Source organism: Leucopleurus acutus (assembly GCF_964270905.1).
Source record: "Leucopleurus acutus genome assembly, chromosome: 3".
Taxonomy (NCBI): Eukaryota; Metazoa; Chordata; class Mammalia; order Artiodactyla; family Delphinidae; genus Leucopleurus; species Leucopleurus acutus.
In genome coordinates, this window is record NC_139145.1 from 53,814,088 (window position 1) to 53,840,460 (window position 26,373).

A 26,373-nucleotide genomic window follows, 5' to 3' on the forward strand; every position below is an offset into this window, starting at 1 on the left:
GGATACATTGAATTTTCACTTAATATCACATCAGGAATACCTTTCCTTGTCCATGCCTGTTATCAATCTAAATCTGAATATTCATCCACTGATCTCTCTGATCTTCTGATCTATGCCCCTTAGTAATATAGATGAATCCAAATCTAAATCCATTATTTTATTATACCCTTTCTTAGATTTCTCTGTCCTTATTACAACCTGTAATTACATATTTATAGGTTATGATTTCTTTAATGCCTGTCCACCCCATCAGACCATAAACTTCATGTGTGCAGGGCCTTATCTGTTTTGTTCATTTTTGTCCCTAGGATCTTATATAGCGGCTCCCCTATAGCAGTCAACCAATCATTCCTTTTTAAAATTTTTCTTATTGAGGTATAGTTGATGTACAATATTATATAAGTTTCAGGTGTACAACATAGTGATTCACAGTTTTTAAACAATATTTCTTGAATGCATGCATGCATGAATGAATAAATGCATGTGTGAATAAACTGGAAAATTTACTGAGATAGAAAATACTAGGAATAAAAACTTCTGGAGAGAAGATCTTGGGTTTTTTTGGACATGCTGAGTTTAGGAAGACCATGAGATATCCTGGTGTAGTCTTGGCCTTCAATAGGCTTCCAGAAGGGATCAAATCCTCTCTTCTGGGTCCTCTGTCCTCATTTCCCATTTATGTGTCTGTTCCTTCCACTAGACTGCTGGCTCTGTGAAGTCAGGGACAGTGACTCATCACTTTATCTCCAGTGGACAGCTTGGCACATGGATGGATTCAGTGAACGAACAAGCAGATGGGTAAGTGTCCCAGTTTGCAAATTCCCAGAAAAGGGCAAAAAAGCAGGTACTGCTTCCTGCCTATGTCTTCCCCCAGCTGTGTCCCTAGAGCTTAGTGTCTAATGCCTGGCACAAAGTAAATACTCAATAAACGCTTGTGGAATTGAACTGCCCTTCTCCAGCTGTAGTCAAAGTATAAAGTTTACAGGTCAGCTACAGAATGACATTCCTTAGGGGACTCACTCTGAGGTGCTAAGACAATAACAAAGATCAGTATTTCAAAATATGGAGGACAGTGGGGTTATCTAGTTTGAGTGAATCTTAAGTAAATCTCATTTCCAGTAGTGATGGAATAAAAATGTTTTACAAAACAAAAGACCTTTCTTGAGCTATTGTAGCAGTGCCACTTGTACTTGTATTTGCTACTTATCATAAGTAGCAAAGAATGAAAATCACCCCAACTTTGGTTTCTAAGAGAGAATTCAAATGTTTACAGAATAATAAGTACTGAATACGATGATTTAAAGTACAGTCGACCCTCCTTGTCCGCGGCTTCTGTATCTTCAGGAATCAATGTGTCCTAGAACTAATCCCCTCAGATACTGAGGGATGGTTGTAGTCTAGACTTTAGTAGACTTGTCCTTACTTGCAAATGCTGAAGAATCATCCAAAAAAAAAAAAAAAAAAAAGAGGAAAAAAACCTTAGGGTAACTAATGTGTTTGGAAAATATATCTTGTAAGAGGTGATTTATGTGTAAAGATATATAATTATGTTATTGTGTTGTTTGGAGTGTTTTGAATGCAATGTTTACAAACAAAATAGAGTGTTGTAAACGTGTAGTACTAGGTGATCAGAACTTGCAGATACACAATGAAAAGGTAAGATCTGTAGTTCTACACAGCACGCTGTTAAACTGTGTCTGTAATCTTCTGTCCAAGTGTCTATTTATCTCACTACTCTGCCTGAGGGTAGGTGCTGTGACTTGTTCATGCTGTCTCCCCAGTGTCTGCAAAGAACAGGTGCTCAAAAGTGATTGTAGAATGAATGAGTGAGTGTGCAGATACTTAGTTTTGCAGTTGCAATAGAAAAGGTTTGAGGATTCCCATCAAACTCCTATTAGATTTCTCTGGCGACTTTACTACCATATGTTTGAATTATACATACACATTACATATATAGGCACACATTTATACATTTATGGATAAAATATAATTAAAAACAATCAGCAAATATTAAACAAAAACTCGAGGTTCTGCCAGTCTTTATGTGGTCACTGGTGACTTTGGTAGCTGCCCAGAATCTTACCTTGAGGAAGGTCAGGCAGTCCTGGTTTTTACTCTTGTCCTTGTCACGCAGGTCGAAGTTGTAGAGGGCCCGGCAGAGTGGGGGTGGCTGGGGAAGCTGCTTGAGGACCTCTACGGAGCTGGCTGGGAAGATCCCACTGACTCCATTGATTTCCCCCTGGTACCAGTTCTCATCCAACTGTCTCCGGAGGAGGATGACATCTCCCTTATTAAACCTCAGGTCACCAGGATTCTGCCCTCGGTAGTTGCACAAGGCCTTTGCTCGCGGCACCTGCAGTGTCACGGATCAATAAAATATGTATGGCTTAGAGGCTGGAGGGACACAAGGGATCATATTAATAACTAAATACAGGGCACTTCCTATGTACTAAGTGCCGTACGTGGGTCATCTTGTTTAACCTTTGAGATAAACACTATTATTCCCCTTTCTAAGGTGAGGTGACTGAGGCACAGAGTGGTTTAGGAAGTTGCCTAAGGTGACACAGCTGGGAAATGGCAGATATGGGGTTTGAACTCTGACAATCTGATTTGAGAGACCTGTTCTTTTTTTTTTAATATACATTTATTTATTTATTTTTGGCTGCGTTGGGTTTTCGTTGCTGTGTGCGGGCTTTCTCCAGTTGCGGTGAACGGGGCTACTCTTCCTTGCAGTGAGCCAGCTTCTCATTGCAGTGGCTTCTCTTGTTGTGGAGCATGGGCTCTTGGTGTGGGCTTCAGTAGCTGTGGCGCACGGGCTCAGTAGTTGTGGCTTGCGGGCTCTAGACCGCAGGCTCAGTAGTTGTGGCGCACGGGCTTAGTTGCTCCGCAGCATGTGGGATCTTCCCAGACCAGGGCTTGAACCCGTGTCCCCTGAATAGGCAGGTGGATTCTTAACCACTGCGCCACCAGGGAAGCCCAGAGACCCTGTTCTTTTTTTTTTGCGGTATGCAGGCCTCTCACTGTTGTGGCCTCTCTCATTGCGGAGCACAGGCTCCGGATGCGCAGGCTCAGTGGCCATGGCTCACGGGGCCCAGCCACTCCATAGCATGTGGGATCTTCCCAGACCGGGGCACAAACCCATGTCCCCTGCCTCAGCAGGTGGACTCTCAACCACTGCACCACCAGGGAAGCCCAGACCCTGTTCTTAATCACTATGCAGGGAACAGGATTTTGGACTTGACTCCACAACTATGTGAACTTGAGTGAGGCTGTGACTCTTTCTGGGATCTGAATACTGATTTTGAATTATGACTCCACCTCTTTGCTCTTGTGTGACTGTGGTCAAGCTATTTCATCTTTCTTAAACCGCATTCATTTATAAAATGGAGTAATAATAGAATGTCTACCTCATTAGAGTTGCTGTGAGGACTAAAAAATATTGATAATGCATTCTGTGTATTGCTTGGTACATAATATGTGCTCAATAAATGACACCTCTTAGAATTAACACCTGTAATGTAGGGCTCAGTGTTGACGGCAAGACTAAAACTGCACAAAATGCTTAAATCTCTTTGAAGGTGCATAAACTTTGAAACCCTGTGATAGTACTAATTGCCTGACCATCTTCATCTTTTCTCTATCTCCCCTCAGGTGAGATAAACTATTGTGGAAGCAAACTGTAAATTCTATTTTTAACATGAAGACTCTTTTCATCACCTCTTTTCTTCATTCTCCCCTTTTACTCTCAGTTCTACATTCATACTTATAGAAAACATTGGCTTCCATGCTGTAAAGAGGGTGGGGGTGGGGAAGGAGAGAGAAAGAATCTGAAGAGGGGAAGGAAATTAGCATTTATTGTGTTTCTGGCAAGCCATAGAAATGTGTCCTACATTATTGCACTACTGCACTTTCCACGTACAGTACTATCTCATTTATAGGAGCTCAAAGCCCTGTGAAGTAGGTTTATCTTAATTTTATCGACGAAGAAACAGGTTCTGAGACGTTCAACCTTCAGACAAAGTCACACAGCCAATGTACAGCGGCCCCGAGACTGACTTCCGTTCATTTGACGTCAAAGCCCTGATTTCTCTTTCATCCCGCTGAAGTCACCTAGTATGTTTTTCCATCATAAAACTCATTTGGGATGATGTTTTATAATCACAATCTGAATAGAGTTTGAATGCCATCTGCTTGCTGCTGGCTGCACGAGCATGAATTATTGAACTCTAGAGCCCTCGCATAAAAGTTAAGCACCTGCCTGAAGAGACTCAGCTGGTTGATTCTATCCAGTCAGCAATGGTTCTCTCAAGGGAAAATGACTCCAAGTTCTTCAGCAGCCATCACCCGTTGTTTTGTTGGGTGAAACAAAACACCACCCCAATTGTTTTCTGTCTCAACAGGTGCAGGAGGGAGGGAGAATGGGGATAAAGTGGGTGTGGTGGTCTCACAGCCAGGTCATTACCAAATGTTTCTCCTGGTGTTTTTCAGAAAGCCAGATAATCCAGTGGAAGGCTGTGTGTGTGCCTACAAAGCTTTCCTTCTCTGAGATTCAAAAGGATTAATACTTCTATGCACCTGTAATTTGTCTATTGATTTGTCATCTCAGTAGGGTGAGGTGAAAGCCACACGAGGTCCATGCTTTTGATGGAAGATAAAGCACAGAACCCTGAAATAAGGAAGCAGGGGGTATGCAGAGGCATTAGTGGTAAAATTATGTTGTAGTAGTTATGTGTGTTGGTAATAAAATGGCAGCCATCCCTTCTCTGAGGATCCACCCATTTGCTCTCCATCTTCTCATGGGCATGTTATTCACTCTGGTCACACCGCATACACATGGGTATGTGGCCCAAGCTGGCCAGTTATATAACCGAGCAAGGTCCTGTGAAGGCCTTTCTGGGGACAGAAGCACCCCCACCCACCCCCACCATGTCCCTTGCCTCCTGTTTGTAAAGCAGCTTTAGCCTCCTAGGCCTTCCCTGAGTTCCAGAGAACAAATTCAATCAAAAATGAGAAAATGCAGAAAAAAAAACAGTCAAGTGAGACAACATAATAGTTTAGCCATAATACAAAGTCAAGGACCTTCAGTTCCTCCTTAAGGACTATAAGTAACATTTTAGCCATGTCCTTGAGCTGTTTTACAGATACTAAAACCCTCCCCAGGTGAAAAAAGTTAGCTGCATGCTGACCATATACACGTAGACCCCAGACCAGTTAAATCCAAAAGGTTGATGATGTTAACTCCCAAAATACCACTCAGTTACCTCTCCACCAACCAATCAGAAAAATGTCCATGAGCTGATCCGGCACCCCGCAACCCTCTCCCTCACCTTGCCTTGAAAATCCCTTCCCTGAAATCCTTCAGGGAGTTTTGGTCTTTTGAGCATTAGCCACCCATTCTCCTTGCTTGGTGTCCTGCAGTAAACGCCACACTTTCCTTCACCACAACCTGATGTCAGTAGGTTGGCTTTACTGTGCGGGTGAGGGGACCCAAGTTTGGCTCGGTAACAGAGTGCCCAAATCCTCCTGGCATAAAGCTTGGTACAGGGCAAGCGTGTGCCCCAAATAGGGTCAGTTAGAATCCTCTTTGACGTTTGATATATAGACACCCAAGAAGAGAGTGTTTCTTTTGGATCATGAGCCTGGAGGTGGTAAGCCTTGGACTACCAGTGGTGATATTTCCCAGCCAGCAGACACACCTTCCTGAGTGAAGCTGCAGAAGGCAGCAGAACTAGAGATATCATGAGATAAACAGGTAAGTCATGGATAGAGCCTTCACAAGAAAATTTGAATGTCTATATCCAACTGTGCCTAAAGGATACACAGTTAAATGAGATGATATCCTCAATGTATTGCTTATTACTGAAACTGCTTGGAGTTATTTTCTGACCCCTGAAACTGAAAAAGTCCTGATTAATACATATTAAAAACCCAGAAACAACAAAACTGCATAACAGTGAAATATCCAAAAAGCAGAATTCAGAAACAGCAGGAGGACTAGCTGCCAATGAGCTCTGAGCTTATTTCCAATTGGAAAATAAAGAAGGAGGCATATGGATTGATAACAGGGTAAGAGAAAAGGAGCCCAAGATTGGAATCATCACAGTGATGAGACAAGGGAAAAAGCTGAGCTGGAGTGAGCATTCAGCCTGTTCCTGTGTAATGAACTGTTCACCATGCATGAGTGACACTCCCACTTGTTTAGAAAGAGGTAGGCCTGGTTCTCTACTTCTGGTATCAGATGGGGCCAAAACCAACATGCTGAGCTAACTGCTTACCTCCCTAGCTGGTCATGAGATGGCCCGTCACAGGAGAATGGAGCCAAGAGAAAACATCCTGTCCTTTGGCTCAGGTATCATTCACCAGGCTATGAATTCTCTGCCCGAGAGTTTAGGATTTGTGTCTGAAACACCTCTGAAACTCTGTCTCTGAGCCCTGGACACAAGCAGATGTTTCATAAATGCTTGGTGAATGAATCTGTGAATTAATCAAGAAACATCCAGGAATTGCCATTCCTGGAGGAAAAGAATGCATATAAGATTAATAAATATGACTGATAATAATTATTGGAAAGATCTAGTGGCATGAACTAGAAAATAAAAAAGGAGAGTTTGGGTCCTCTTTTCCAAATTGCCCTGAATTTTAACAATTTCGTGCTACCCATACTCAAAAAGGTTTCCATACTCAAATAAGCTCAGGAATCACTGAGTTGAACAAAGTCACACAGGCTCTTTTGCTGACTGGCTTCTCAGAAGTTTTACTCCACTAATGTGACCTTGTATTTGCATCTGGACCACTTTGCAGGATTAGCAGAATGGGCCTGGGGAATGCTGGGTAAAGTAAATGTGAGTTCCCCTGTGATTTCATTCCACTCGTGAGGCAAAGGGTCAGCTAACTGTCCTGGATCCTAACTTCCCAGCTGCTGCTTAGACAACTGAGCCATCCTGCATCTCTCCCTCATGTTGGCAACCCTTTTGGATCTGATGTTGGGGGCAAGGGAGCATATGTTAGAAAGTGCTGGCTGGCCCTTGTGCTCATGTTTCTCTGGTGAGGAGGGGGAACACTTCAGTGCTCACTCAACAGCATCAGATCTATCAAGGCTTGACAAATCCCAGACCATCTGCTGCTTGGGGGCTTGAGATCACCAGACGGTCTGAATCCTGACATTCAAAGGCTTGAGATCATCAGAAGGTCTGAATCTGGACATTCAAATTTGAGGCCAGGCTTATGAGACATACCATGTGAGTTTCTTCCTTCATAGAGAATTTTACTTGTTCAGGGGTGGTACTAGGGTGCAACAGAACACAGATGTTAGAGTCAAGTAAGGTGTTGGTTTGCATTCTGGCTTTTGTAACTTTGGCCAAATCACTTAAGTCTTCCTGATTCTTAGTTTGGATCATCCACAAATTGGGGCTAATACTAATACTTCTTTATGCAGTAAACTCAGCAAGTCTGTGTTACCCAAACCCTGCAGATTCCAATGGAAGTTTTGGCCCTTGAACTGGGCCAAACTCTCTAAGCCCCTGGAATATGCTGCCTGACCAGAGAGACTGTTTACCTGGCGTCTTTTTGAGTGCCACCCATGCCAGGCATTGTCTACCTGGTGAAACAAAGATCAAACTTATAAATAAACGACTATACACATAATTGCAAGTTGGAGTAAGTGTTATAGAGAAGAATAGGGAGGTGAGAGACGCTGAGGGATGGAAGGAGAACCGTGCAAGGAAGGTTCTTATTATTGGCCTTATACCTATATCTAAAAGTCTATTCTGTCCTGTGACTTTTGTCATGTATCTCTCTCCTTTTTCTCTCCCCCCAGCCTTTTGTCTCAGCCTCTCTTCTTCTAGTCCTAGGTAGAGACATGGGAGAGCACAGCTCTCCATTTTCCTTCCTTTTTGTGTGTGTGATTTAAAAAAAAAAATTAATTTAATTAATTTATTTTTTATACAGCAGGTTCTTATTAGTTATCCATTTTATACATATTAGTGTATACATGTCAATCCCAATCTCCCAATTCATCCCACCCCCCCACCCACCTCCCCCCTGCTTTCCCCTCCTTGGTGTCCACATTTGTTCTCTACATCTGTGTCTGTATTTCTGCCTTGCAAACCAGTTCATCTGTACCATTTCTATATGCGTTAATATATGATATTTGTTTTCCTCTTTCTGACTTACTTCACTCTGTATGACAGTCTCTAAGTCCATCCACATCTCTACAAATGACCCAATTTCGTTCCTTTTTATGGCTGAGTAATATTCCATTGTATATATGTGCCACATCTTCCTTTTTGTTTTTAAACATCTTTATTGGAGTATAATTGCTTTCCAATGGTGTGTTAGTTTCTGCTTTATAACAAAGTGAATCAGTTATACATATACATATGTCCCCATATCTCTTCCCTCTTGTGTCTCCCTCCCTCCTACCCTCCATATCCCACCTCTCTAGGTAGTCACAAAGCACCGAGCTGATCTCCCTGTGCTGTGCGGCTGCTTCCCACTAGCTATCTATTTTACGTTTGGTAGTGTATATATGTCCATGCCACTCTCTCACTTTGTCCCAGCTTACCCTTCCCCCTCCCCATATGCTCAAGTCCATTCTCTAGTAGGTCTGTGTCTTTATTCCCATCTTGCCCCTAGGTTCTTCATGACCACTTTTTTTCCTTTTTTTTTAGATTCCTTATATATGTGTTAGCATATGGTATTTGTTTTTCTCTTTCTGACTTACTTCACTCTGTATGACAGACTCTAGGTCCATCCATCTCACTACAGACAGCTCAATTTCATTCCTTTTTATGGCTGAGTAATATTCCATCGTATATATGTGCCACATCTTCTTTATCCATTCATCTGTCGATGGACATTTAGGTTGCTTCCATGACCTGCCTATTGTAAATAGAGCTGAACATTGTGGTACATGACTCTTTTTGAATTATGGTTTTCTCAGGGTATATGCCCAGTAGTGGGATTGCTGGGCCATATGGTAGTTCTATTTTTAGTTTTTTAAGGAACCTCCATACTGTTTTCCATAGTGGCTGGATCAGTTTACATTCCCATCAACAGTGCAAGAGGGTTCCCTTTTCTCCACACCCTCTCCAGCATTTGTTGTTTGTAGATATTCTGATGATGCCCATTCTAACTGGTGTGAGGTGATACCTCATTGTAGTTTTGATTTGCATTTCTCTAATAATTAGTGATGTTGAGCAGCTTTTCATGTGCTTCTTGGCCATCTGTATGTCTTCTTTGGAGAAATGTCTATTTAGGTCTTCTGCCCATTTTTGTATTGGGTTTTCTGTTTTTTTAATATTGAGCTGCATGAGCCGTTTATATAGTTTAGAGATTAATCCTTTGTCCGTCCATTTTCCTTCTTTATCTATCTCCTGCCACTGTGGGTCAGTGGGCACGGCATTCCTTCCTTCCTCCCTTAATCAAATATCAATCAGGCACCAGGAATATGCCAGTCTTCTTTCCCCTGGTCCCTCCTGCCTTCTTTCTGAGTTATCAGGGATCCTAGGGCAGGAAAAGGGGGAAGGAAGCAGGATTTACGCCAGTGGGCAGAGAAAGAACCATTCATAACCAGCAGCCTGTTTTCAGGGTCACCATTAGCATGCTTTCATTTTTCCTTCCAGACATTTCTCTGAGATTGCCTTAGGGTGATTTCATTCCCCCATCACAGGAGGTAATCCCAGACATGCTCATGGCCATATTCTTGGGTACCTACATAAGCTGGTTTTTAATACACAGCTTGGGATTGCATTTGAGATGAGCTGGGTGTCAGATCCTGGAGCTGTTCAGTGGCAGAACACTGAATTCTCCAGGGAACCAAAACTTTTTGGTTGCCATCTCTTCTAACAGGCGGGTACAGGACACCTGTGAGGGAGGGCTGGAGGTGCGTGGGAGCCTGAAGGACAGAGGGAAGAGCCATCTCACTCCTCCTGGGAGGCCACTCTGCCCCCTTCCATTTTCTCCATTCCCAGAGAGAGCTTTTCCTGTAGGTGTGGCACTTGGTGGATGAGTCTCCTTCCATATGGCTCGAGAAACTGAGCCAAGTCCACCATGCAGAGGGAGGGAAGATGAGTCAAATGACCCTCCCACCACCATCACCACCACTTTTCTGACTTAAGGGGAAAAAAACTGTGGTCACATGTACACTGGCTTTCTCCGCCAAGTTGTTTCTCTCTTTCACCTCCATGTGGAGGTTTCTGGAGCTGAAAGAGGAATGACTGGTGACAACATGATTCAGGCAAACAGCAGAGCGTTTCTGATAATGGAGCCATCTGGTCTGGGGACTGGAAGTGGCCCCTAGATGTAATACACAACTTACAGACTTGGGTCCTTGAGAGAGGCACTGAACCTCTCTGGGCCTTGGTTTCCTCAACTGCAAAGTGAAGAAGGTGAATTTTTCCATTCCTTCAAATGCTAATGATAATGGGATACTAAGTGAATGATCAGAGCTCCAGGAGTATCTTTAGAATATGCTAGAAATAAGGGCGTTGGATGAGATGAAACCAAATTGGCAAAATATGTTTTTTGAATTTTATTATTTTATTTTCATACAGCAGGTTCTTATTACTTGTCTATTTTATTCATATTAGTGTATATATGTCAAGCCCAATCTCCCAGTTCATCCCACCACCCCCACACATGCTTTCCCCGCTTGGTGTCCATACGTTTGTTCTCTACATGTGTCTTTCTGCCTTGCAAACTGGTTCATCTGTACCATTTTTCTAGATTCCACATATACGCATTAATATACGATATTTGTTTTTCTGACTTACTTCACTCTGTATGACAGTCTACGTCCATCCACATCTCTACAAATGACCCCAAATTGGCAAAATATTGATAATCATTGAGATTTGAGTCATGGGTAGAGGCAGTTTATTCCACTACTGTCTCTGCTCTTGTGTACGTGGTCCTCCTAGAATGGCTGGTGAGTAAAGGTGCCACTGCAGGACAGGCTGTGGTGAGGAGTGAAGGGACGTGAGTGCCCCAGAACCGCGGGGAAAGTGACTTTGGAGAGGAGAGCTGAAGTGGCTGGGCTTGTCCTCTCCTGTCCAAAAGTTACATCTGGATTTCAAATGCTTTACTTTTTTTTTTTAATATCTTTATTGGAGTATAATTGCTTTACAATGGTGTGTTAGTTTCTGCTGTATAACAGAGTGAATCAGCTATACATATACATATATCCCCATATCCCCTCCCTCTTGCGTCTCCCTCCCACTCTCCCTATCCCACCCCTCTAGGTGGACACAAAGCATGGACCTGATCTCCCTGTGCTGTGTGGCTGCTTCCCACTAGCTATCTATTTTACATTTGGTAGTGTATATATGTCAATGTTACTCTCTCACTTCGTTCCAGCTTACTCTTCCCCCTCCCCGTGTCCTCAAGTCCATTCTCTACATCTGCGTCTTTATTCCTGTCCTGCCCCTAGGTTCTTCAGAACCAGTTTTTTTTTTTTTTTTTTTAGATTCCATATATATGTGTTAGCATATGGCATTTGTTTTTCTCTTTCTGACTTACTTCACTCTGTATGACAGCCTCTAGGCCCATCCACCTCACTACAAATAACTCAATTTTGTTTCTTTTTATGGCTGAGTAATATTTCATTGTATATATGTGCCACATCTTCTTTATCCATTCATCTGTTGATGGACACTTAGGTTGCTTCCATGTCCTGACTATTGTAAATAGAGCTTCAAACGCTTTACTTCTTAAGTAGCCTCCTCCTCTCTGACTTGGGTGTTTGTGTCTGTGTGCCTATCTACACTTATTTGCACTTTAATTTGTTGATACCCAAAGAAAAAGTCTACATGACTTTTGTTGAAAACAGCAAGCCCTGGGAAGTTAGAAATCTTCCCTCTCAGTTCAGCTGTCCTTGAGACGGCATTGTCAATACCAGGACCTCCTGCAAATCTGCAGTGTATCTGCCTCTTTGAAATCAAAATTCAGAGCATGCCTCTCCATTACACCAAATGGAACAGATGTGAACTTACAGGAGAAGTACCCTGCCTGCCTGTAGAGCTGGACCCCATTTTAGGAGTGAGTGGCTGGACATCAGAGAGATACTAAAGACCCACAAGTCATCTGTCACACTGAGCACAGGACTGTTCCAGTGGAAAGCTTGAATTGAGGGAAACCCTCTGAAAGTCCCTGAGAAATGGAAACCGTTTCTAAGGATTAAGCCATAGAAGTATTACAGCAGCTATTTGCAACATATTCCACAATGAGATAAAGTCATTAGTCCTCCCAGGAATATGAGATACTGCAGAATATGCGGACAGTTCCTTTTTTCTTTAAGGTCTTATCCAGGTAGGTGCCAATATCTTTGGCATTGCCTCTGTCTTCTGCACCTTGGTCTTTAGAAAGCCTTTGCTGTTTCTTCCCATAAGGTTGAGTTGGGCTTCCTATTTTAGTGAGCCACTGCACCCTACACTTCCCCTGACACAGCACTCATCACTTTGTATTGTAATTGCTGCTTTACTTGTCTGCTTGTCCACAAGACTTGAACTGTGCAGCAGCAGGGTCTATGATTTGTCCATCTTTATGCCACTCACACGTGGCAAAGCAATGGCATCCACTCATTCATTCAACACAAATGTTCTGAATGCCTACAGCACATCATACAGATGCAGTCTCTGCCTTTATGGGATTTACTTTCTAGCAGCACCTAGTAAGAACCAGTAAGTATTTGTTGAATGAATGAATGAATATTAAGCCACACCAGGCCACTTAAACCCAACTCCAACTTTGATATTTTGCCATCTCTGCTCCTGACATAAAATTCCAACAGGCCCAACTAGTTATTTTTCCAAGATTGGGGTGTATCCAGGCATGCTAGCCACGGATAAAAATAGTATTTTTATAGGTCATCCTTTAAAAAGGCCCTATTACATAAAATGTGCTTTGAGCTATGTCCGTATCCCTATTTTTCCAACGGATACCTGCCTTGGAGCCTCCCACTGCTGAAGACTTTTTCTTGCCTACATGTCCTCTTCATCAAGTGTCTAATTTCCACTACAGGAAGCCATGCTGAGTGACAAAAAAACGCCAGCTGGCAGTGCCGGGAAAGGGAGCAGAAGGAAGCAAGGAGATATCTTTTTCTGCCTATTCAGAACATTGAAATCCAATTTCTCGCTGGCCACATGAGCCAAAGAAAGCAGCTCCTAGCAGCTGTTGATCTGAGAGGCTCCAGTCTCATCTCTGTGACCCGGGTGTCACTGGCACTCCTCAGGCACGTCTGGGAATGGGTTGGCATGATGGAATGGCCCTGCTCTTCTCTTCCCCGAGCACTGGCTTTGGGTGGGCCTGTTTCAGATGGCAGAAAAAATGATAGACTCACTCTGTGAAAAATCTTCTTTGTTGTGGATGGACATTCCTTGATAATTGCTGCCCCAGGGTTCCTCCTCTTTCTATTCCTTTCATTCTCACTTGGTGGTGTGCTGGTAAACCAGCTCTCCAACAAAGGGAAAAAAAGGCTCTGATTTGTAGTATTTGCCAATTTCCATGGTGTAATTACTCCTACCTGGGCTACCAACCCGGCGTTGCTGAATATGGAGTTGGGAAGACAGGAGACATATGCGTTATTGCCTTTTGTGGGCCTGCAGGGACCAGGTCCGACACTGCGACACAGCTCCCCAATTCATGCTCGCTCGAGCGGTGCAAAATGGTACAGAACAGTACGGTTGTCTTTCTACAACTCGGACTTTAGGATATGGTTTGTAAAATACTTCTGCATCTGTTGGGTCACTGGGCGCTAACCACAACAGTGCATGGTAAGAATTACTATGCCTATTTGGTGGAGGAAGAAATCGAGGCACAGGAAGCTACCGTGCACCACAACAGTGCACGGTAAGAATTACTATGCCTATTTGGTGGAGGAAGAAATCGAGGCACAGGAAGCTAGGACTTGCCTCAGCTCCGAGAGCTGGGATTTGCTCAGGCCCTGTCTCTCCACTCTTAACCCTAGTCATTCTCCTACCACACTGCCCACTGCAGCCCAACCGCACATCTTTCTGTACTACCAATGCCTCGTGCATGGCTACTTCTTACATTCTTCCAGAATGTTCTTTAAGCATCCCACCCTCCTCCTCTCCTGCCCAACTGCTACATGTTTTTTCAGTCTCAGCTTAAACAGTATGTCCCTCAGTGTCCGTGTCAGGGGCAGGGATCTCTTCTGGGTACTTTAATGACACTGTCTAGCACAGTACCCCCGTGCCCCCAGTATGGTATTTGTTAAATGGCTTGTTTATGGACCTTCCTCCTCCATCAGACTGTAAACTTGGTGAGAGCAGAAACTTTTCATGAGCTCACCTTGTTCCTAGTGCCAAGCACAGTGTCTGGCCCAATAAGTATTTTTAATATTTATTTATTTACTTTTGGCTGTGTTGGGTCTTCGTTTTCTTTGCATGGACTTTCTCCAGTTGTGGTGAGAGGGGGCCACTCTTCATCGCGGTGCGCGGGCCTCTCACTATCGTGGCCTCTCCCGTTGTGGAGCACAGGCTCCAGACGCGCAGGCTCAGTAGTTGTGGCTCACGGGCCTAGTTGCTCCGCGGCATGTGGGATCTTCCCAGACCAGGGTTCGAACCCGTGTCCCCTGCATCGGCAGGCAGACTCTCAACCACTGCGCCACCAGGGAAGCCCCCCAATAAGTATTTTTAGAATGAATGAATCCATGAATGATGGTCTCCTAACCCCAAATTCACAGAATGCTTTTTTTTTTTCTATACCTATCTCCTATCAGGACCCCAAAGAATACATTTCCTCATAGATTGGTTGAGGTTTTCTCAGGAACCCGGGGAGGTTTCTGCTAGAATGCACAGCCAGCCAGACGACTCCATTGTCAGTGGCAGCTGCTCCCCTCCTCTGCCTTGCTGTGGCCCCTGTGGGCTTTTCCACGTGTCACAGAAGTAAGCTGAGAAACCTATTTGGTGTGGTCTGAAATGTGCTCATTACACACATGCCATGACAGACACAGGCAGGAAGAAGGCTCCAGCCAGAAACACCTGCACCTCTGGGAAAGGAGGAATGTTTAGGAATATTCTGGAACCAGCATTCCCTGTAATTGCAAGACTGAGCCTTCTGAATTAGCATTGATTCCCTCAATTTCCCTCTGAGGAGGCAGGAAAGGGTCAGGGCTGCTTGCACGCTGGGAGCTGCTGACCTTTTAGCCTCACAGAATCTCATACATACCTGTGGCGCTCATCACAAACATCTAATCATCGTCTGTAAACACAGGTGGCTGCCACTTAAAACAGGCAGGGGTAGTCTGGCACATGTGAGTGACTTCCCTTATATTACCTGAGCCTACCTAGTAACACAAACTTCAAGGCGTTCATCTTTGCTCTTGAGCACAGATGAGGAAAAAATAATTTAATAATCATAGAGGATCTGATGATGCCTCTAGAAGCATTCTGTGCAAAGAGCTGTCTGTGATGATGGAAGTGTGCTATTCTGTACTGTCTTATACAGTAGCCACCAGCCATACATGGTTACTGAGAACTTGCCATATGGCTATTGTGATGGAGGAACTGGATTTTAGATTTTTATTTTTAATTCGTTTAAATGTAAATAGCCACATGTGGTTAGTGGCTACTGCACTGTACAGCATAGCTCTAGATCTAACAGTTACAAGATACACAGAAGACTGAAGACATATTAAATGACACGCCCCCCCCCAAATAAACAAATGGCACAACAGGGATGTAATAAGAAAAATTCAGAAAGTGGGAAACTCTAAGACAAATGACCCAATTCCTCTAATGAGTATATTGCAAGGAAAAAAAGAAGAGAATGTGTGTATGTGTGAAACAGAGAGATTTAAACATGTAAGAAGCATATGAACCAAGTGTAATGTGTGGACCTTGGTGGATCCCGATTAAAACAAACCAATTATTAAAAACTTCGGAGACAATTGGGGAAATTTGAACACTGACTGGGTATTTGATGATATCAAGGAATTTTTAGATGTGATAATGGTATTGAGACTATGTTTAAAAAAAAGAGTCCTGGGCCTTCCCTCGTGGCATAGTGGTTAAGAATCCACCTGCCAATGCAGGGGACATGGGTTTGATCCCTAGTCTGGGAAGATCCCACATGCCGCAAGCAACTAAGTCCATGCGCCACAACTACTGAGCCTTTGCTCTAGAGCCCGCGAGCCACAGCTACTGAGCCCTTGAGCCACAACTACTGAAGCCCATGTGCCTAGAACCCATGCTCTGCAACAAGAGAGGCCACTACAACGAGAAGACTGTGCACCGCAACGAAGAGTGTCCCCTGCTCACCACAGCTAGAGAAAGCTCGCGCACAGCAACGAAGACCCAACTCAGCCAAAAAAATAAAATAAAATAAAAATAAAAAAACGATCAATATTTTTTAAAAAAGAGTCCTTATCTTTTAAAGGTACCTATTGAGTTGTTTACAGATAAAAGAGGATGATATATGAGCTTTATCTCAATTTAATCTAGTGGAGGGAGAAAGTGGGGTATAGATGAAATAAGATTGTTGATAATTGTGGAAGCCAAGTGATGGCTACACAGCAGTTCACTATTATTAGTTTCTTTGTTTTTTTTTATTAGTTATCTATTTTATACATATTAGTGTATATATGTCAATCCTGATCTCCCAGTTCATCCCACCACCAGCCCCCTCTGCTTTCCCAGCTTGGTGTCCACACGTTTGTTCTCTACATCTGTGTCTCTATTTCTGCCTTAAAATTGTTGATAATTGTGGAAGCCAAGTGATGGCTACATAGCAGTTCAGTATTATTATTTTCTTTGTTTTTTACATCAAGAAACTTTCATAATAAAAAGTTTTAAAAATCATCAGAGGAATGCCAATGTTGGTGAGAGTATGGACAAACAGGCACATTCCTTCTTTTGTTTTAAATTGAAGTATGGTTGATTTACAATGTTGTGTTAATTTCTGCTGTACAGCAAGGTGATTCAGTTATACATATACATACGTTCTATTTTTTATATTTTCCATTATGATTTATCATAGGATATCGAATATAGTTCTCTGTGCTATAGAGTAGGACGTTGTTGTTTATCCATCCTACATATAATAGCTTACATCTGCTAAGCCCAAACTCCTACTCCATCCCTCCCCCAATGCCCTCCCCCTTGGCAACCACAAATCTGTTCTCTATATCCATGAGCCTGTTTCTGTTTCATAGATAGGTTCATTTGTGTCATATTTTAGATTCTACATGTAAGTGATATCATATGGCATTTGTTTTTCTTTCTGACTTCACTTAGTATGACAATCTGTAGTTGCATCCATGTTGCTGCACATGGCATTATTTCACTCTTTTTTATGGCTGAGTAGTATGCCATTGTATATGTGAACCACATCTTCTTTATCCATTCATCCGTCAATGGACATTTAGGCTGTTTCCATGTCTTGGCTATTGTGAATAGCGCTGCATGTATAGGGGTGCATGTATCTTTTTGAATTGAGTTCTGTCTGGGTAAATGCCCAGGAGTGGGATCGCTGGGTCATATGGTAGTTCTGTTTTTAGTTTTCTGAGGAACCTCCATACTGTTCTCCATAGTGGCTGTACAAACTTACATTCCCACCAACAGTGTAGGAGGGTTCCCTTTCCTCCACACTCTCTCCAGCATTGTTATTTGTAGACTTTTTGATGAGGCCATTCTGACCGGTGTGAGGTGATACCTCATTGTAGTTGTGATTTGCATTTCTCTAATAATTAGCAATATCAGGCATCTTTTCATGAGGCACCTTCCTTCTTGAATGCTGGGAGCTTAAATTTCACATTGAGAAGTCAGTTTGGGTACTCTGATCCAGATTTAAACTAGGTGTTCTTTTTGACCCAGAAATCCTAGTTTTAGGAATTTCTTCTTCAGACATGTGAAAGAATCTATAAAAGGTTGTGGAGTGGGGAGTCATTTATATGAGTGAAGAATTGGAAACAGCCTAAATGTCTTTCAGTCGTGAAGTGGTTAAATAAATGCTGGTATGTAGCCACTGTGGAGTGAGTGATAAAAGCTTGAGAGAGAATGACCTAGATTGGTATGGACCACCATCAGAAAGATGTCCATGATATACTGTTAGGTTAAAAAGAAAAGAAAATTGCAAAAATGCGACCCGATATAAAACGACATATGTGTATGTGTACATATATCAGTGTACAAGCACAGAGAAAGCCTGGGAAAAAAGCTTGCCAAATTGGGGAGGGGAGTAGCTTACATCTGTCCCACGAATAATGAACAGCTGGCTCTTCCATCAGACAACCTGGCAGCTCTGGTCTGAAGGTTGTGTCCCCCGCAAATACATATGTTAAAATCCTAACCCCCAAAGATGATAGAATTAGGTAGTGGGGCTTAGAGAGGTGCTTAGGTCACGAGGATGGAGCCTTCATGAACAAGATTAGTGTTTCTATAAAAAAGACTCCACAGAGCTCCCTAGCTCTTCTGCTATTATGAGGACACAGTGAGAAGACAGGGGCTATGAACCAGGAAGAGGATTCTCACCAGAATGAGACCATGCTCGTACCTTGATCTTAAACTTCCCAGCCTCCAGAACTGTGAGAAATAAATTTCTGTTGTTCACAAGCCACGTGGTCTGTGGTATTTGTTATAGCAGCCTGCATGGACTGATACTGGCCCTTCCTCCCAGAAGAAAATGAATGTAGCATCTGTGACTGAGAAGTTTCTTTCAGCACAAACTGTTGATCCCTCCTTCCAAAGTGGAGAGGCGTTTAATAAGTTCATTTCTATGGTGATAATAGCTACCAGTTACTGAGCGACACCCTGTGCCCAGCATCGTGCAGAGAAGTCTACACACAGGTGCTAAGAAGTCTCTCACTCACAGGCTCTCCCACTTGCTAGCTATGTGACCTTGGACTAGTTCCTTCAGCTGTTTCCTCATATATGAAATGGAAAGAATAATAGTACCCAACTCATGGGTATGAGAATTGAGTGAGATAATGCATATTAAGTGCCTGGTACATATAAGTACTCTTATTATATTTTCACTTCAACTTTCCAACATTCCATTTACCCTACGAGGTAAATACTAAATCCGTCCATTTGACAGATGAGAAAACTGAGTCTTAGAAACAGCGGTGTGCTGGCATCAGCTTGAATGGGTTTATGAGAACTAACTGTTAAATTTTCATGAAATTTTTGAGTTAGTTGACCATTATATGGGTAGCTTGAAATTAGCTGAGATGGGAGTATTTACACCATGGAAACTGGCAAACACTACATTTCCCACCGAGCTGTTTGTTAAACATTTACCAGCACACTATTGCTTAGAGCAGTTAAGTAACTTGTCTAAGCCCCATGGCTGGTGAGAGGCAGAGCCTGGATTGGAGCCCTGCTCTACGCAACTCCAAACATCTTAATGTTTAGATATGCCTTGTTAGATATGCCTCTAACTCTTTATGAGTTAGAATTCCCATCTCCTGGACAAAGCTAGTAGGATCATGCTCTTCAATATCATGTTCCTAGAAACGTGGTTCTCAAATTTTAGCGCACCTCAGATTCACCCGAAGGGCTTGTTGAAACACAGATCGCTGGGGATCTCAGAATTTCTTATGTGTTTTGGGTGGGGTTCAATAATTTGCATTTCTAACCAGTTCCCAGGTGATGCTGTTGCTGCTGGTCTGGGGACCACACTTGGGGAACTGCTATTCTAGTGCAAACTCTGAAGCTTTGTGCTATATATCTTGCCATAATCTTAGTGGCTTTACCAGTTCTTCTCTGATCTAAAGATGGGAGGATTTAGATAGTGGTTCTAGGCCCAGAGCTTTCTACAGGGGACCATTTTGCTAAGATTTTTGTGCTCCCAGCAGTCTGAGCACAAGAAAACAGGAGCCAAATCTTGGTGCCTCTCTCTCTCCAGTTGGCCCCCATTTAGCTCTGGCAGGTATCCCAGGAACCTGAGCTGCTCCCCACACACAGCGGGAGGCAAATGAAAAAAGAAACATTTCAAAGTCTATCTTTAAAGCCTGGCAGAAAGCTGCCCTATAATTACACTAAGTGAACTAGTTACGACTTCTCTCGTATTGATGTAGGATTATTAAGAGATCGCTCACACAGCCCTGTGGAATTCAACTAATGAATTCAGAGATTTTTTTGTTAGACCACCCTTCTCTTCTAACCACTTCCTGCCTCTGAAATATAATAGAAAACCAAACCAGGAAGGAAAATGAAGTAAATCCTGAATTAATGTTCCTGATCAAAACATGATTACTGCTTTTAGAGAAGCGTAACTTTCCTAGCCTAATGTTCTAACTTAAGTATTCATATTTTGGTAAATGGGGGAGAAAGCAAGAGGACATGGAGTTACATATAAAGACTCACCTGTGGACATCACTTCAAGGGAATCTAGAGAAGCTAGGATGGGGGTTTGGCTATCCCAAGGTTGCACAGATTTAATTCATTCTCCCGGCAATGGTATTCTGTGGACACACCAGCCAATGGTGTATAGAAGGAAACAGACGAGGCCAATGGACCGTGGTGGGCCACTTTTATAATCCTGAGCTTGGGAGACAGGACAGACCCTCTTGCCTTAAAATGTACCACGGGCTTATACCATTTAGATTTGCTTTGAATTAGGAAATCAGGGAATATGATTCCAGGAATATGAATTCTTTCTATTAAATATTTAAAATTTTGTATTGGAGTATAGTTGCTTTACAATGTTGTGCTAGTTTCAGGTGTACGGCAAAGTGACCCCGCCATAAATATACATATCTCTATTCTTTTTCATGGGAATATGAATTCTTGCCGGCAATTGGAATCCCAGTTTCTTGAGAGTAGGCACTAAATCTTATTAATCTTTGTAGCTCTTTGTAGCTCCATATTCCTGAGCACATAATTAGAGTTCAATACACTCAACAAATGCTTATGAATGACAGAATGTTATTGTGGAAAGAACAAGGGCTTTAGAGACAGAGCGATTTGCATTCAAATCCCAACTTGATCTCCAGCTCTCTGTGTGACCTTAAGCAAGTTATTTAGCCTCTTTGACACTCAGCTTCTTCATCTGTAAAATGGAGGTCAATCAGTCCATGAAATTTACTGAGTGCCTGTGTGTGCCGACACAGTTTTGGACACTGGGGCACGTCAGCAAAGCGGCCAGAATTTCTGTCCTCAAGGTGTATGTAATATTAGAGCCCCTATCTCAGTTTCCTCTCACGGAGCCCAGATATGAGACAAGGGTCAGAGTTCCTGGGTTCAAATCATGCCTTGACCACTAACTAGCTGTGACATCTCAGCAAGTGAACAGTAATAGGACCAGCCATATGGGGATGCTGTCAAGATTCCTCCATCACATATCTATGCATGCCTTTGTGTATATTTGGGCAGATAAGTTACACAAAGAGGCACTCCTACCAAGCAGCTGATGTGGTCGCATTTCAGGGTTTGGTAAGCAGAGGTTGGATTCAGCCTCCGGTATACCTCCTTGGCTGGGTACCATGTGCAAAAACACGTAAAGCTCCTAGAAGAGCAGCTGGCTATCTTTAATCAGTAAATGCTATCTTTCATTATTGTAGGTGTATGATGAGAATTTAATGCAAGCAAGGCATCTACAGTATATAGTTGGTGTTCAATAACTGTTAGTTTCCTTCCTCGGAGTCTGTGGGAAAATAGTAAACATATATGTCAGAACAAAGTATAGGTGATGGGCCACCATAAGCTATCTTGTTTTTCCTTTTGTTATAGTAGGTGCAGGAGGTAGTTTGACCTAAGAAAAAGAGCTCTGGGCTAGTAATCAGAAGACTTGGGTTCTGGCCCCTGCTCACCCATTGCTTGTCTCTAATTGTCCCAAGTGACCTTCACCAAGCCTCAGTTTTCTCATCTGTGACTGAGATGAGGGTGTGGGTTGGCCTAGGTCATGTGCTGGTATTATGACATGAATGTACTTCATTTGAACAAATTCTTGCTTTGCCTAGTCTGTGTAAAGACAAAAGGGTATGAGCCAGACTCTGGAAGGTGGTGAGTGGGTGAGTCTTAGAGTGACTTTCTGTTCTAACATGCTTTATAAAACACTAATTGAAATGACAGGACTTGCCCAGGATCACACAGTGGGTCAGCTTTAGATCGTTTCAAATGACCTCAACTCAGAGAACCATGGGGAGAACTGGATGGAGAGCCTAGCTGTCAACTGGATGGCTTAGACATGTGAGCTTCTCTTTCATGTTCTAGGCTTGCTTGGGATAACTGGGTTACAGTGGTGAAGTCGCTTCTGCTCAATTTGGTCTAAGAGTCTATCTGGCTCAGACATTTTATCTGTCATTGACTAATATCTTTCACTCAAAAGATATCTTTCACTTTCAAAAGTCACTCACTGACTTTTCCAGTTAGAACAAGGCTATTCAAATTCCTAGTCAAGCATGAATAAGGCAATCTTTCTGTCAATTTAGGGAGTGAAACTACAGCAAGGTGTTTTCTAAGAGTTAGTGATTTTAGCCTTTAGGCAAGTGCATTTCAACTGAAAATCCCTTTTTGTTTTCCTTTTTAACTCCATTAGTCTGTAAAATAGCGAATGAAAGTCATTACTTATCATTTAGTGTTTGCTGTGGATCAGGAACCAGGCTAAAGTGCATTTAGATGTAATATCTTATTCAGTCTTTATAACTAGCCTATGAGGCAGGTATTACTGTTATTTTATAGGCAAAGAAATTTGAAGCTCAGAGAGGAGGAGTAACCTAAAGTCACACAGCTGATAAGTGGTGGAGTCTGAGGATAAAGCCCAGCCTCCTTCCTCTGCAGCATCCTACATTTATTTATTTATTTATTTACTTACTTACTTTACTTACTTACTTATTTATTTTATTGCGGTACACGGGCCTCTCACTGTTGTGGCCTCTCCCATTGCGGAGCACAGGCTCCGGACACGCAGGCTCAGTGGCCATGGCTCACGGGCCTAGTCGCTCCGTGGCATGTGGGATCTTCCTGGACCGGGGCATGAACCCGTGTCCCCTGAATCGGCAGGCGGACTCTCAACCACTGTGCCACCAGGGAAGCCCCATCCTACATTTATTAATGATCCCTCTCTATGTACTGTTATGGGATTGGCTTCCCTGTTGTACTTGCTTAATATTCCAGGTCAATTAATTCCCCAAATATTTACTAAAATCCATCACATGTAAAGGAAAGTTCTTTATCAGTATGCATATGACCTGTCACTGTCTTACTCAAGTTGCACAGTTAAGTATTTGTTTACGCTATTCACTGCGGGTGTCGAACTTTTCATAAAAGTCAACACCCTTCATTCCTTATCAAGTGCCTACTATAAATTACATTTATTGGTTAGTTAGTACTATGTCCTAAGGCAGCAGCTCATCTAAGCCTCACAATAGTCCATGAGATAAGTCCACTTATCATCCCAACCCTCAGATAGGGACGTGAGGCACAGAGCAGGGATCTGTCCGCAGCACCGCAGCTTGTAAATGGCAGGGGCCGGGTATGAGGACATAATGTCTTCCGTTTCCTTGGACTCTGCTGAGGGTCCAGTGGCCCTGTGTAAAATTTGAACTCAATTCACATTTTTGGCTTGGTTAGACTCCAGCAGGGTTGACTGTGAACCATAAGATCAATGGTTTTACTCATCTCTCCCTCTGGGCAGATGGGGACCAGCTGGGGGCTTTGTCATGTCGAACAGTGCAGGAGGCAGGGGCGGGGACTAGCCATGCTGCTTGCCCCAAATTGGTGCAGGGGGGCCTATTTCTAAACCCTTCCTTTCCCCCATACTGCTTGCCATGAGTCACCTTTTGTCAGTGGAGGAGGCTTCCTGTGCGGCCTGCAGCTGCCCCTTTCAGACACGTGAGGGGAGTCAGGGGCGTGCCATGTTCAGCCATCCTTCTTAGAGCAAGTGTTGGACAATGCTAGTTCCAAGGACTGGTGCTGAGCAGCGCTTTTGGAGCCATCGTGGTAAAGTGGCTATTGGGAAACTTGAGCTCCAGTGTCACTTGGGAAGGACGGAGTGCCCAGGAATAGAACGGGACATTGCAAATGAGTCGTGAAAAACAAGCCCAGGCTCCGGCCCAGCGCCTGGGCCCAGATGTGCTCCTGCAGAAATTCGGCAGAGCGTGGGTATAGGACGCTGCCTGTTTGAGCTGGCGTCTCCAAGGTCCCGAGCGCAGCTTGGCTGTAGTGCTTTTGCTCTAGGTTCTGCAAAACCTAGGTGGGCCAGAAAAGGGTTCAGAAGCCTGAGACTCATCAGTGGTCCTACCAGCTTCAGTTCAAGTTCATGTTTTTCTAATTGGCTGCTTCTTGCTGAAACCAATCCAATATATTGTAGACCTAAGATTTCCTCATTGATTGCCAACTGTTTTGGGAGCAAATTTGCATTTGTTTGGAAACTCTGTCCTGTCTTATTGCTCCATTCACTTTAATTCTCTTTTGCTCTCTCCTTCCCTGCTGTCTTAAAACACAGAATAGTAGTTATAAGCTTGGACTGTGGAATCTAGTAGAAATGATTATGAATTCTTGTTTTACTTTTTACAGTATGTAAACTTGAGAAATGTATTTAACTTCTTGGAACCCTAGTTTTCTCTCTTGCAAAATGGTGATATTAGTAACACCTACTACACAGGGTGATAAAATGAACGTAAAGATAACTGGCACAGGAACTTGCACACAGTACATGGCTAATAAATGTTACATACACGTAGATATTTTTTCCTCCTCCTTCCATTTTTCTTTTCCTCTCCTTGCTCTTTTCTTGCCCTTTCCTTCCCTATCCTTCTGTGGCAGACAGACTCTAAGGTGACCTCCATGACGCCCCACCATGGACAAATGTGTTCATGCCTTTGTGTAATCCCCTCCCCTTGAGTGTCAGTGGGATCTGTGACTTGTTTCTACCAACAGAAGATGGCAAAGGTGTTGAGACGTCACTACTGTGATTACTTCATTTGTATAAAACTCCATCTTGCTAGTGGTTCTATGCCTTGCTGGCTTTGCGGAAGTAAGTGGTCATGTTAGCAGGTCCTTATGGCCAGGAGCTGAGGGCAGTCTCTAGGAGCTGAAGGTGGCCTTCAGCCTACAGCCAGCAAGAAGCCTGGGCCCTCAGTCTTACAGCCATAAGGAAATGAATTCTGATAACAACCTTAGTGAGCCTGGAAGTGGATCCTTCCTCAGTCGAAACTCCAGACGAAAACCCAGCCCTGCTAGAAGTTTGACTGTAGAAGTTTCAGCTGGTTGTGCCTGAACTCCAGATCTACTAAAACTTTGAGATAATGTGTGTGTTGTTTTACACTTCTAAGTTTGTGCACATTTGTTACACAGCATAGACATGCCCTTCTTCCTCAATTATTCTACTTTCCTTTTCACTACTTCATGACTTTCATAATTGCCACATATATGTCTCAAGTAGAAAATGCAGTAGAACCATATCCATATATCCCTTGCTGAAATATTTGGAGGGCAATTTTGCCTTAAGGTTAAAAACAAAAACAAACAAAAAAACAATCAAGAAGAACAAACTGAGTTGGGTTGAATGGGCTCAAGTATCCTTGGAGAAAGACCTAGGGAAGCTGCAGTTCTTTTTTCTGTCATAATAAAAGCAGCATGTCTTTCCTGCTATACGGATCAATAGAGATTTCAGCAACTTCTCCTTCTTAAAAGGATGAATCTATTTTGGGGCATTTCAACAACTACTACATATGAGATGAAAAGTTTGAAAGACTGAAAGGGACTCAAAAGACTTATTATGGAGAGAAGCACGACTGCTCTCAGATCCACTGTCTTTCTTGAATGATGTGGAAGATAATGTTGAAAATGCCCAGTTCCTAAATGATCATATCATTTTTTTGTTCAGAACTCTTCAGCAGTCTCCCCATTGCCCCCAAGATAAAGTCCCGACTCCTTAACATGGCTTAAAGGCCACTGTCAACTTCTTCACCCTCATTGTTCCTCTTTCTTCCTCTGATGTTCCTAGATCTCTCGTTTCAGAACCTTCCTCCCGGAGGGATGTGTTGTTCCTCTGCTCTGAACCCTCTTTGCCATATTCTTTAACTGGCTAGCTCTTATCCATCTTTCAAGTCCCAGTTGAGATGTCATTCACTCAAAGGCTTTCTTGACTCCCAAGCACAAGTCAGGTGTCTCTCCAGGGGACCCTTTACTTCCCCAACCATAGCTCTTACTATACTACATTTAAATTCCATGTTCACATGCCTGTCTAACTGCAGTGAAGCATGAGTTCCTTAAGGGCAGGGTTCATACGTAGGTTCCTCTTTTATCCCTCACGCCTTGTTGTGTGCTTACCACTGTGACTAAAGCAGCAAATAGGACAAAGTTCCACTTCCATGGAGCTCAAAGTAGGCTCAGGGTAATGTACATTGCCAGCGAAAGCTTCACTTTGGCCCCAGTTATACTCTCAAAATCCCTCAACCAAAGCAGCCAA

At 43.1% G+C, this 26,373-nt stretch overlaps 1 protein-coding gene across 2 annotated transcripts in view; it reads right to left on the bottom strand.

The window, feature by feature from the left end:
* SH3RF2 (SH3 domain containing ring finger 2) overlaps positions 1 to 26,373 on the bottom strand; it is a 124,172-nt gene that overhangs the window by 62,480 nt on the left and 35,319 nt on the right. For both annotated transcript variants that reach the window (XM_082837177.1, XM_082837176.1), the window contains exon 3: positions 2,084 to 2,353. In XM_082837177.1, coding sequence (XP_082693303.1) covers positions 2,084 to 2,353 — 270 coding nt within the window. The remainder of the gene's footprint in view (positions 1 to 2,083; positions 2,354 to 26,373) is intronic.